We start from the raw sequence: 10,537 nt of genomic DNA, 5'->3' as shown, positions 1-10,537 counted from the left end.
CTATATTTTTGACATACAATTGTTAGCAAAACTTCATTTCAAAATGTTAATCCTATTTATTTTTAAGTTATGTATATGACGCGAATTGTATTTGGTGGAGTCTTGAACAAAAAATTATCGAAAAGAAATAACTTTTAAAAATGTTTTCTTGCTTTTAATATCAAGAAACCTTTTTTTTGTTGCGAGTAAGAAAATATCTCTCTCCATTTTAAGGGAATTCCCCAGTATAAATATTTTTAATCACACAAAAAAACAGTGAACCTAATACCAAGGCATTAAACAAAATTTAATAAAAATCTTTGTTGGGTTTTCTGCTATCTGTATCGACGCATCTTAACTGTCCCCACCAAACCTGCAAAAACAGCTGCACAAACTGCAAAATAAACAAAGGCTTCGGATTGGATTGTTGCAATTATCGAATGGCCATCAGAAACATTTGGCAAAACAGATGCTATTAACCAAATATATATATCTAGTCGGCCAGATGTGGAAAAAAGCTTTCCGGATATACATTGAAACACATTCAATGGGTAAACTTTTATTACTTACCCACAAAAAGTTCCAAACAGATAACAGAATTTGTTATTATTTCAAAATTTATTTACTGATGATAAGTACTAAATAATTCAGTTTTCTTTTAATTTACCATTACCACTTTCAATTAATTTTGGTTTTGTTTTTGCAGTCTTAAAAATTTGTCTAAACAATAAATTTTCCATGTTGCTTCAATTTGTTTATTTTCAATGTTTGTTTTTAAATAGTTCATTACGCTAATGTTAAATTTGCTGAGAGAATTTGTTATAAGAAAATGAATGCCAATAAATGTGGACGTGGAGGAGGAAGTGGGGCATCGGGCTGACGTGGATTGGAATCGAGTTGCATTAATTACAAATATACATATGTGGTGTTTGCTCCAAATGCAAACAGACGCGGCGACAACAATGAGATTTCAAAAAGTCAACATTTTTCTTTTTTGTATATTCTCCGCTTTGGGTTATTAGTTTCGTTTGTATTTCAAAAATATATTATGGAAAAATTGTACACTGATATTGAGGTATCGGAAAAAATCGGCATATATGTTAGGTATATGTATATCTGCATCTATATGTATGTACAGGACATTCAAAAATTGTATGTTTACGCTTGGGTAACGCTACTAGTTTGACATGCAAAAAATGGCCTTGCGCTTGGTGCTGTTCTTACTTGTGTAAAAAGTGAAAATTGTTTAACGGAAAATGACACAATAAACCGAGAGGAAAACACATTCCTGATCTTTCCTATTTATGGCAACCTAGGAAATCTAAATAACAAGTGCGATTCTACTACAATTAAATGTATCTCTGAAAAGCTTTAAAATTGTTTCCTTCTATAATTGCTTGCGGTTCTTGTTATTTGTTGTTTCTATTTGTTGGTTCTATATTCGTTTTCGTTTATTATGAACTATATAAAAATATTTGTTATTATTTATGTATTAAAATTCACAATTTTGGTTACGCTCCATTCGCAAAAATACGTTTAGATTTTGTAATATTTTTTACTCTTCAGCGGTCCTACAAAATCGATTATGGAAAGTTTTTAGCTTTGGAAAGGGGCGACTAAAATGAATATTGAAATCACACACTCGCACATCCATTCACACGTTGATAGTAGGATGGGAAAATACTTCAGATCCACTCACTGATATAGATTATCCCCCGATTCTCACACTTTGCACCAACCTTGTGGTCGCACATTCGCGTTCAAGGACCCTCTTAGTAAGCAATTCGCCAAGGGTATCCTATCTTCGATACTCCTACTAGATTCGATTAATAAAAGTATAAATTTGAAGTAATTTACTAACTACTGGTTGGTTGGTTTGTCATTCGTTTTTGGTTTTATAAATATAAATTACAGGTTTTAATTACAGTGCTTTACATTTGAAATTTCGTTAGAGACGCTGAATATATAAGCTAATATCGTGCCGGCATTATAAGTTTAACACGGCTATGTTACGGAATCAAAATGGAGATTGCATTTTATGCAAACTGGTAACCAAACAAACATAAAGCACATCCAGAGCGGGAAAATTGGGAACGGGACAGGGACACACACGCACAGAAATATACAAAATACACTTTGGGCTTAGATATACGATGCAAATAACAGCCAAATAACACCATTTGCTGTTATCCGCTGATTACTTTTAAAGCTTTTTGGCGCCTAGCTTCATTGGACCGCTCGCCCGCTGAGCCCTTCGCGCCTCCAATTCCCGTTGCCGCTGCAGCTTCTTCTCCTCACGCTTGCGACGCGCCTCATCCAGTTTGGCATTCCCTGAAAACACAGATAGTATACAGATATTAAGTATATATACGCATCTTTAAATTATTTGTTATACACTTGTATTATCACAAAGAACACTCACCAAATCCTGATTCATCCAGTGGCTCAAATTCGCCATCGGCCCACGAATCGCTATTCCAATTGGCATTATGCGTCGAATTATTCAAATGCGACGAAGGCGGGCTAATGTTATTGCAATTGGCAGTGGCTGACGTGGGCGATGTGTTGCTGCTGGATAGATTGGGCAGCTCCTTTGGCCGCAGCATCGATTGCTTCGACGGCGAGGTGACATGTGAGTTGAGCTTGGCCAGCGGCTCGATCAGATCATTCAGTTCGTGCTGCTGCAACTGCTGCTGATGGGGATGTTGCTGCTGATTTGGCAGCAGCGGCCGTTGATGCTGCTGACTGGATGACGTGGTGGATGAAATAGATTGTCTGGCCAGTTGCTGTTGCTGCTGCTCCTGCTCAGCTTGCTCTTCCTCCTCGCACTGGAAAAAATCAATGAAATAAGTATCTCAATTGAATGGCTCTTAAACTCAGATCTCACCGGATCCTCTTCGAGACTGCCCCATTCCTCGTTGTCCCAGCCATCGCGCACCTCGCTCAAGGCATTGGCTGCCATTAAGGCGCCATTATTAGAGCTAGCTGCCAACGGACTGCTGGGATCCTGAGACGTCTAAAATGAAATGAGAATAATCATTAAAGTTCAAGTGGCACACAAATAATACTCACATCCATTTCGCCCCAGTTTTCGTTGTCCCAATCGTTGTTGCCGTAATCGGAGGCCGAGGCGGAGGTGTCATTGCTTTCATGCTCCAGCGACGTCATTGAGGTAACACTGCTTGTTGTGGTCGATAAACTGCTGCTCGAGGGTTGCTCTGCACGGTGAATGCCAGGTTAATTACATTGTGCAAATTGCATAAGCGAGGCAAACACTTACCAAGCGACGCTGGCTTGGACAGATTGCGTCCAGTTAAAGGCGGTCTTGGTCGAGACGAATCACTTTGGCTGCGATAGAACTTGGCTGTGACGGCCGTCACCGCCCATCCCGCCCAGGTCGCCGCCGCATTGCCAATTGAGGGCGTTGCTGTGTGGACATCCGCCTCTGCAAGAGAATATTTTAACAAGTTAAATTTTCAAATTCAATACTTGATGTATAATTATAATCTAACAGATAATGTTTGCCGAATCATTTCTAAAATATAATTTTTTTCGCAGTCTTTTTAATTGTTTTAAAGTTTGTAAAATAATAAATTCTAATTGAGCACATACCCATTGTTTCCCGCAAGCTGGGATCCTCGGAGACCTTCTCCAGTTTGCCCAAGAAACCGCGAATGGTTTTGAACGCCGGATCGCGAACTGTCTTTTCTGGATCGACGCTGAGGGAACAAAGAGACGGCAGCACCCGGTTGGCCACCTCGCTCAGCAAGAAGTACTGCTGGGTGGCAGCCAGTGCCAGAACGCCGGCGACTCGGGCTGGCGGGAAAGGATCGCGCATGGCGCGAATGAAGGCGGAAACCAGCACACGCTGACGCACCTGCGGATGCAAGTGCGGCGCAATCTTGCCCAGACAGACTGTCGTGTTAGTGCGAATTCCGCCTTGGTCATCCCGTGCCTGCAGCCTGGCAAAATGACGCAGCACCTCTACATTCAGATTATTGTAGTTCAGCTTTGGCGCCAAATGGATGATTGACTTGACCGTCTGCTCCCTTATGGTGGCATTTGTGTCCAGAAAGCCATGGGCCACCTGCGGGAAAATCTGATCGTTGACCACTTGCGGCTGCAAGTGTGCGATAAACAGATCCAGCTGCTGCAGCAGACGCGATCGAGTCACACGATCCGTGGAAGCGAACAGCTTGACCACACATGGCACAATGCGCTTCTGGTACTCCACTTCGTCAAGCAGTTTGCCCAGCTGCAAGAAATTACAAATCTCTATGAATTACAGTCCCAAAAAGATGTATCAAGTCAGTCTACAACCTTAAACATGGGTGCCAAAACTGCCGAACCCGCATCTCCGTATTCGTAGGCTGTTATCAGCTGTGGAAGAATCTTGTGCCTGCACACATTGTCCGGAAAGTTGTCCAGATGCGTAGTCAGCCCGCTGAAGAAGCGATTCTTCTCAGCCTTGTCCTTGATTTGGATTTCCTCCAGGAAGAGCAGTGTGTCCACCAAATCGTTCTTGAAAAAGCCTCCCGGCTTGCGGCAACGTGTGATTATATCCGCCGGATTGGGGCGATTTGAAGGCGAGGCTCCCACTAATTCGCAGTAGAGCGATTGTAGGGACTTGGGTATATGTTCTATATCCTTGAGATTAGAGCGCTGCTTAAGAACGCCGTTAAAGGCTTCCCATACTAGACAGCCCAAGCCCCACATGTCCACAGAACTGTTTAAAAATTAGATGAAACGTTAAGATTAAATCGATTAAAAAGGCAGTGATGTATGTACCATTTTGTGGCCGCCTTGAGCTTGCTCTGGTCGTTTTTTTCCGGGGAATCGTAGACCTCCAGGGTCACTGGTATCTTTGCGGGCGGCATGGGATTTCCATCAGCCGCTGAGACGTACTCCAGGCTACCCAGCTTCCATTCGCCCGAGGCGTTGACGAAAACCGACCAGGCGGAGACATTGTTGTGCCGCAGATTGCCATCGTTGTTCAGAAAAGATAAGGCGCGCTGATGGGAGAAAAGATACAGTTGAAGAGGATTGTAAGAGAGAGAATAATTCTAATAACTCACGGTGATCTGAAAGATGCCCCAAGCCAGGTAAAGGCCCTTCTGGACATTGTCGCTACCCAGCTTGCCGAAGTAGCTGCCAAGCGGATCCACCGCCTCGGTAGCCACGTACAGCATCTTGTCCGTTTCCAGGGAGTCTAGGTACTGCAGGATGCTGGGGTGACGCAATGTCTTCAACCTTTTCAGCGATGCCTTTGCCAGCTCGCATTTGGTGTCAGATCCACTACGGATGTCGTAGACAAACACGGACACCTCCTCCTGGTTGCTCTTGCGTTTGGCCTTGTGAAGTGTCCATATGGAGTACTGATCAAAACCGCCGACCGGTTCGCCAATGTCGTAGGGAAAGTCTTTTGAGGAGTCGCGCGAGAAGAACGACCACATCATGTGTTTTGCTCGGCGGCTCAATATTTTGTTACTGTTGTGTCACGACGCAACAACAACAACAACTGCTGGCGATTGCAACTGCAACAACAACACACTGCGCAAGCAACACACACGCACACAATCACGCACCTTGTTGCTGCTGCAAAGGCACTGAGTTCGGTTGATTGAGTGACCGATTTTTGATTTAGCCTTGTGCTTTATGCCTCTGTCTTAAGCCTTAGCTTGATCTTTATCTTCGACATGCCAAATCTGCTGCTGAATGTTTTATATTATTCCTACGCTGCGCAGCAACAATTTTCCAGCTTTGCACACACAAACACGCACACACACACGCACGCTGGCTGACTTATCCGCTGTTTTTTGTCCCCAGAGCTTTCATCCCTGGGATCCTGGAGTCCTGGACAGGGCGATATTTTGTATGCGGTTCTTTTGCGGGGGCGGGGATGTCTATTTATCGGATCGGGCACTCGTCTCCGTCGAATTATCTTAATCTTTTTCCCGAGTACGTCAGCTTTTTTTGCGTGAGGCGTTAGTGACGGACCAACGGAGGACGTGCGTGAGCAGCTGACTGCAACCGATAGCACCAAACACAAATGGGCAACTCTGATTCTGGGTGGAAAACAATCTTGCTCCTTTGGCGAGCCACTTATTTATCATTGTTTACGTTTTATGTTTATATTTAAATAACTGAAAGCCTTATGCATTTTGAGTTTGTTTTACCGTTATCGTGATTTTAATACTTTTATGGGATTTGGCTGCATAATTAGATTTGAAAATCTATAATCAGCATACATAGGTGTAGGAGAAATGGTTCTAAAGGGTCTAAAGAAAATACAGTAATAAAAAACCTAAATAAATTCTATAAGATAATATTTAAATTTGCGCATTCCTAAAATAAGTTTATCTTAGGGAAATGTTTATGTTTAATAAGTGGTCTGCCTGATATGTGATTAAAAATACCCTTTTCTACGCCGCAGGCCGCCATTCACCACGAAACCCAACCATATCAACCGCAACCTGGTGGCAACGTCGCTCGGTGTTATAACACTCGTTGTGGCGCAGCCAACTTAACGCAGGTGAATTTTCTCCGACCATTTTGCCGAGTTGAAATTGAGTGAATTTTTGTGGCAGGGAATCTTCGACAGCTCTCAGGATGATGATGCAACGCACCCAGCTTCTGCTGCCCCTGGCCATGGAGGCCACCATGATGGCCCAGCAGCAGCGTGGCATGGCCACCTTGAAGATGATTTCCATTCGTCTAAAGTCGGTGAAGAACATTCAAAAAATTACGCAATCGATGAAGATGGTGTCCGCTGCAAAGTACGCTCGTGCCGAGCGAGACTTGAAGGCGGCGCGTCCCTACGGCATCGGTGCCCAACAGTTCTTCGAGAAGACGGAGATCCAGGCTGACGAGAAGGCCGAGCCCAAGAAGCTGCTCATCGCGGTGACTTCGGATCGTGGTCTCTGCGGAGCCGTCCACACTGGTGTGGCTCGTCTGATCCGCGGTGAACTGGCCCAGGATGAGACCAACACTAAGGTGTTTTGCGTGGGCGACAAGTCGCGTGCGATCCTGTCTCGCCTGTACGGCAAGAACATCCTGATGGTTGCCAACGAGGTGGGCCGTCTGCCACCCACTTTCCTGGACGCCTCGAAAATCGCCAACGAGGTGCTGAACACCGGTTACGATTACACCGAGGGCAAGATTGTCTACAACAGGTTCAAGTCGGTGGTGTCCTACCAGTGCTCCACCCTTCCCATCTTCAGCGGATCCACTGTGGAGAAGTCCGAGAAGCTGGCCGTCTACGATTCGCTCGACAGCGACGTGGTCAAGAGCTACCTGGAGTTCTCGCTGGCCTCGCTCATCTTCTACACCATGAAGGAGGGCGCCTGCTCAGAGCAGTCCTCCCGTATGACTGCCATGGACAACGCTTCCAAGAATGCTGGTGAGATGATTGACAAGCTGACCCTCACCTTCAACCGCACCCGACAGGCTGTCATCACTCGCGAGCTGATTGAAATCATCTCCGGTGCTGCCGCCCTCACATAAGCGATGATTCTGTGTTCGAAAGGCTCCAACGATTCAACAAGCTAATTGCATATGGTGCCAGGCACCCGGAGCAACGCCTGGAACTCTAGTAATGTTACACTTTCAGAAATACCCCAGAATAAATAGCGTGGAACGAACGAAAATAACTCTAACCTGGGACTCTTTAACTTCGTAAAGTGGGAGGCAAAGAATTTCGAAAGGAAATACAAAGGTTTGTTCTGGCTTTTACATATTGATGTTACCTTTTCAAATACAATAGTAAAGGTCAAGAGTTTAAACTAATATAATAGGATCAAACTAAATAAAACCCATTTTTAAATTTTTACGTATATTTTAGCCCACGTTCAAATATCAGAAAATGATGTTTACACTTTGTGCTTATCTATGGAAAAAAGTTCGTGGATTTCATTGGGATGCTTTGTTCGCTGCCTAGCACATATTCTGGAGCACATTAAGAATGTAGGCTCCAATGTCCTCATCCTGGTTCGTCCAGGATATTAAAACGGTCTTCTGCTTTGGATCTTTCTCGTCCTCTTCCACCTTCACCTCAACGGACTCAATCGCTATGGAGCCGTTTTCTTGCATTGTCACTGTCCAACCAGCCAGTTTTTCTTCAAGCAGTGTCTTGAGCCTTTCGCTGGTGCGGATCATCGGTCCCGGGTCGTCCATCTTGACCTTGGAAGTAAATCTCATCACATGCCGGTTGATGCCGATCTCCTTTAGGGCATCGGTCAAGTTTTGCAGCATTATTCGATTGTCCTTCATCACAAGAACGCCGTGAATGAGACGCCGTCGTTTGGGATCTGGCGGTTGGGCATTGTAGGATCGAGCTTCAGCTTTTAACAGCGAAACGGATGCGTCTACGGGAATTTTAATAGGCGTGGAAATCACACAGGTTTCGCCATTGGCCGGCATATACGTTTCCAGGTTGAACTCATCCTTAATCTTGGAGCGCAGGAACTTCATCTTTTCTGCTTCGCCATGGACGAGCATTACGTTCTTTGGCTCGCAATTTTGTATAAGCTGCATTATGCCTGGAAAAGAAAGAAGTTATTATTAACATTCATAAACTATAGTGGCTTATAGCAACCTTTTGCATCGGCATGGGCCGAAAAACTCATGTACTCCACAGCCATTTTGACCTCCACCACCTGGCGGTTTTCAAACTCCACCTTCTTGGCGCCTCCCAAGATCTTATTGCCCACGGTGCCCTGTACACAGTAGCCGGGCATAATCACCATGTTGTTCTCGTTGGGGGCCCACTTCTTAAAGATCTGCAGGGACAGACCGGCGTGCAGCATTCCCGGCGTGGCAAACACCACCATGGCTCCAGGGTTATCAATGTAAGCCTTATCAAATGGCTTGATGTGCTTAAAGTCAAACATGTTGCGGTGGACAAAAGTCTTTCGTATCTTTTGGTTTGTCCACGTAATAAACATTTTGTAGTAGGTGTTTGCCTTCTCGGTGAGGCCCAAAGCAAAGTAGATTGGATATTTGAGGTTCATCCGCTCCCAGTAGGTCTCCAGCAGGATGCACAGTTCCTGGGCTCGACCAAGGGCGAAAACGGGGATTAAAACCTTACCACCCTTGGCCACGCACTCGTGGACTTTCTTTAGAAAGTCTCTTTCACGACAGCGCTTTGAGTCCCGGATAGTGGTGGCGTAAGTGCTCTCGGATATCAACAAGTCTGGACGGCATTTGTCTATCCAGGCAGCGCCAAGATGTCTGTCCGGGGTCATATTGTAATCCCCCGTATAAACTACGCTCTGGGATCCCACCTTTATCCAGAACATGGCTGCACCAAGGACATGACCTGCGTAGTAGGCTTTGATTTCCAGATCAGTGTCCACCATCATGCTCTGATGGAGTGTGACGGGGATAACCTTCTTCATGCAGTCCTTAATCATCTGGGTGGTGAAAAAGTTGGACTCGCCCTTTCGCTCCACGGCAACCTTGCGCATGTCCTCCAGAAGTATGGGAGCTATGGCCTTGGTTGGGTGCGTCATGTAGATGGGACCAGTGTAGCCCACAATCTCGGACATATAGGGCAAAGCACCGCAGTGATCTGGAATGTACGTAGTTCGATAATGAAACGATTGGCCTCAATTATGCAGATAATGAGCCGTCGGATTCGTAACACTTACCCAGGTGGAAATGCGAGATGATTACACAGTCAATGTGGCTGGTGATCGGACCCTCGGGAACTATGTAAGAGAAGTCCGGGAATCGGCGCTCATCGTTATAGCCCATATGCATCCCGCAATCGAGCATTATGTTCTTGCCGCCCATCGAAAGTAGCAGACAGCTTCGGCCTACATCCTGGCCAGCGCCCAGTGGCGTAATCTTGATGTCTGGCATTTCAGGGACGGATCACCTGGATCCACTTATCTGCTTTTCCACGGCAACTTGTTGCGCTGATAATTGAAATTGCCGAAAAAGTCGACAGTGATTTTTGTAAACAGCAAGGGCGCAGGGGTGGCGTTGCCACTCTACCGGTGCGAGTAGTCTGGTAACGATGCCACGCATTTAGCGGTTCTATTGGGGTGTTCCAAGAATATGCACAAGTTTTAAAGGCCATGAAATTTAAAAAAAAAAAAACAATATTTATTGAAGATTTATTTAAACCCAGTCGAAAAGAAGAATGGAAAATGGGTAAAATTGCGCTTTAGCGGCTTTTGCTAAAAATGGTCTAGGAATTTTTTTTTTTTTTTTAATGGATACCTTGGGGCCTAAACATTAATAAAAAAGTGGCGGAAAGCTTAAATTTTAATTATTTATGTGTTAAAATTGCAATTATTACTGCCGCGAGGCAACCCGTTTTAGAACATTGCCATGTTTTTCTAGCGAAAAACTTTACCGTTGAGAATGTGTTGTGGATGAAGAGTGCTGCAATTGTGTGCAAATTTAAAAACAAAAGAAATTAAACAATTTTACCATGTCTGGCACTGCCAATTTTACTACTGAACGCTGTAAAGGTTGCGAAATGACTCAGAGTGATTTTATAGCACTGAGTGAATACCCAGAAAAGCTATGGCCAGTTGCTTTTTTGCTATTT

General features: G+C 44.7%; 3 protein-coding genes across 3 annotated transcripts; 1 reads left to right on the top strand and 2 right to left on the bottom strand.

Moving 5' to 3' along the window:
- Positions 1 to 1,850: 1,850 nt before the first annotated feature.
- LOC108088513 (N-terminal kinase-like protein) lies at positions 1,851 to 5,987 on the bottom strand. The gene is made up of 9 exons (XM_017186350.2): positions 5,055 to 5,987; positions 4,768 to 4,991; positions 4,300 to 4,705; positions 3,592 to 4,234; positions 3,260 to 3,424; positions 3,052 to 3,197; positions 2,867 to 2,995; positions 2,402 to 2,807; positions 1,851 to 2,310 (listed from the first exon to the last, which is right to left on the bottom strand). The coding sequence occupies exons 1-9, from the start codon at positions 5,433 to 5,435 to the stop codon at positions 2,183 to 2,185; spliced, it is 2,628 nt and encodes an 875-aa protein (XP_017041839.1). The 5' UTR covers positions 5,436 to 5,987; the 3' UTR covers positions 1,851 to 2,182.
- A 444-nt stretch (positions 5,988 to 6,431) lies between these two features.
- Positions 6,432 to 7,634, top strand: LOC108088515 (ATP synthase subunit gamma, mitochondrial). The gene is made up of 2 exons (XM_017186353.1): positions 6,432 to 6,511; positions 6,567 to 7,634. Exon 2 carries the CDS (start codon positions 6,589 to 6,591, stop codon positions 7,480 to 7,482), a length of 894 nt encoding a protein of 297 aa, XP_017041842.1. The 5' UTR covers positions 6,432 to 6,511; positions 6,567 to 6,588; the 3' UTR covers positions 7,483 to 7,634.
- Positions 7,635 to 7,793: 159 nt separating this feature from the next.
- Positions 7,794 to 9,990, bottom strand: LOC108088514 (integrator complex subunit 11). The gene is made up of 3 exons (XM_017186352.2): positions 9,627 to 9,990; positions 8,573 to 9,547; positions 7,794 to 8,516 (listed from the first exon to the last, which is right to left on the bottom strand). Exons 1-3 carry the CDS (start codon positions 9,838 to 9,840, stop codon positions 7,912 to 7,914), a joined length of 1,794 nt encoding a protein of 597 aa, XP_017041841.1. The 5' UTR covers positions 9,841 to 9,990; the 3' UTR covers positions 7,794 to 7,911.
- Between the last annotated feature and the right edge of the window lie 547 nt (positions 9,991 to 10,537).

The sequence above is a fragment of the Drosophila ficusphila genome, unplaced genomic scaffold, assembly GCF_018152265.1.
Source record: "Drosophila ficusphila isolate 14025-0441.05 unplaced genomic scaffold, ASM1815226v1 contig_791, whole genome shotgun sequence".
NCBI lineage: Eukaryota > Metazoa > Arthropoda > Insecta > Diptera > Drosophilidae > Drosophila > Drosophila ficusphila.
Note: the sequence above shows the minus strand (reverse complement) of the source record. Positions and strands in the feature narration are given on the sequence as shown.

Excerpts from the sequence above, each read along its gene's own strand:
- LOC108088513 (XM_017186350.2), bottom strand. The coding sequence starts at position 5,435 with ATGATGTGGTCGTTCTTCTCGCGCGACTCCTCAAAAGACTTTCCCTAC. Across the intron at positions 4,992-5,054 it reads GGGGCATCTTTCAGATCACC|CGCGCCTTATCTTTTCTGAA; the intron begins GTGAGTTATTAG and ends TTCTCCCATCAG. Across the intron at positions 4,706-4,767 it reads CTCAAGGCGGCCACAAAATG|TTCTGTGGACATGTGGGGCT; the intron begins GTACATACATCA and ends ATTTTTAAACAG.
- LOC108088515 (XM_017186353.1), top strand. The coding sequence starts at position 6,589 with ATGATGATGCAACGCACCCAGCTTCTGCTGCCCCTGGCCATGGAGGCC.
- LOC108088514 (XM_017186352.2), bottom strand. The coding sequence starts at position 9,840 with ATGCCAGACATCAAGATTACGCCACTGGGCGCTGGCCAGGATGTAGGC. Across the intron at positions 9,548-9,626 it reads CATCTCGCATTTCCACCTGG|ATCACTGCGGTGCTTTGCCC; the intron begins GTAAGTGTTACG and ends CGTACATTCCAG. Across the intron at positions 8,517-8,572 it reads GGCCCATGCCGATGCAAAAG|GCATAATGCAGCTTATACAA; the intron begins GTTGCTATAAGC and ends TTTCTTTTCCAG.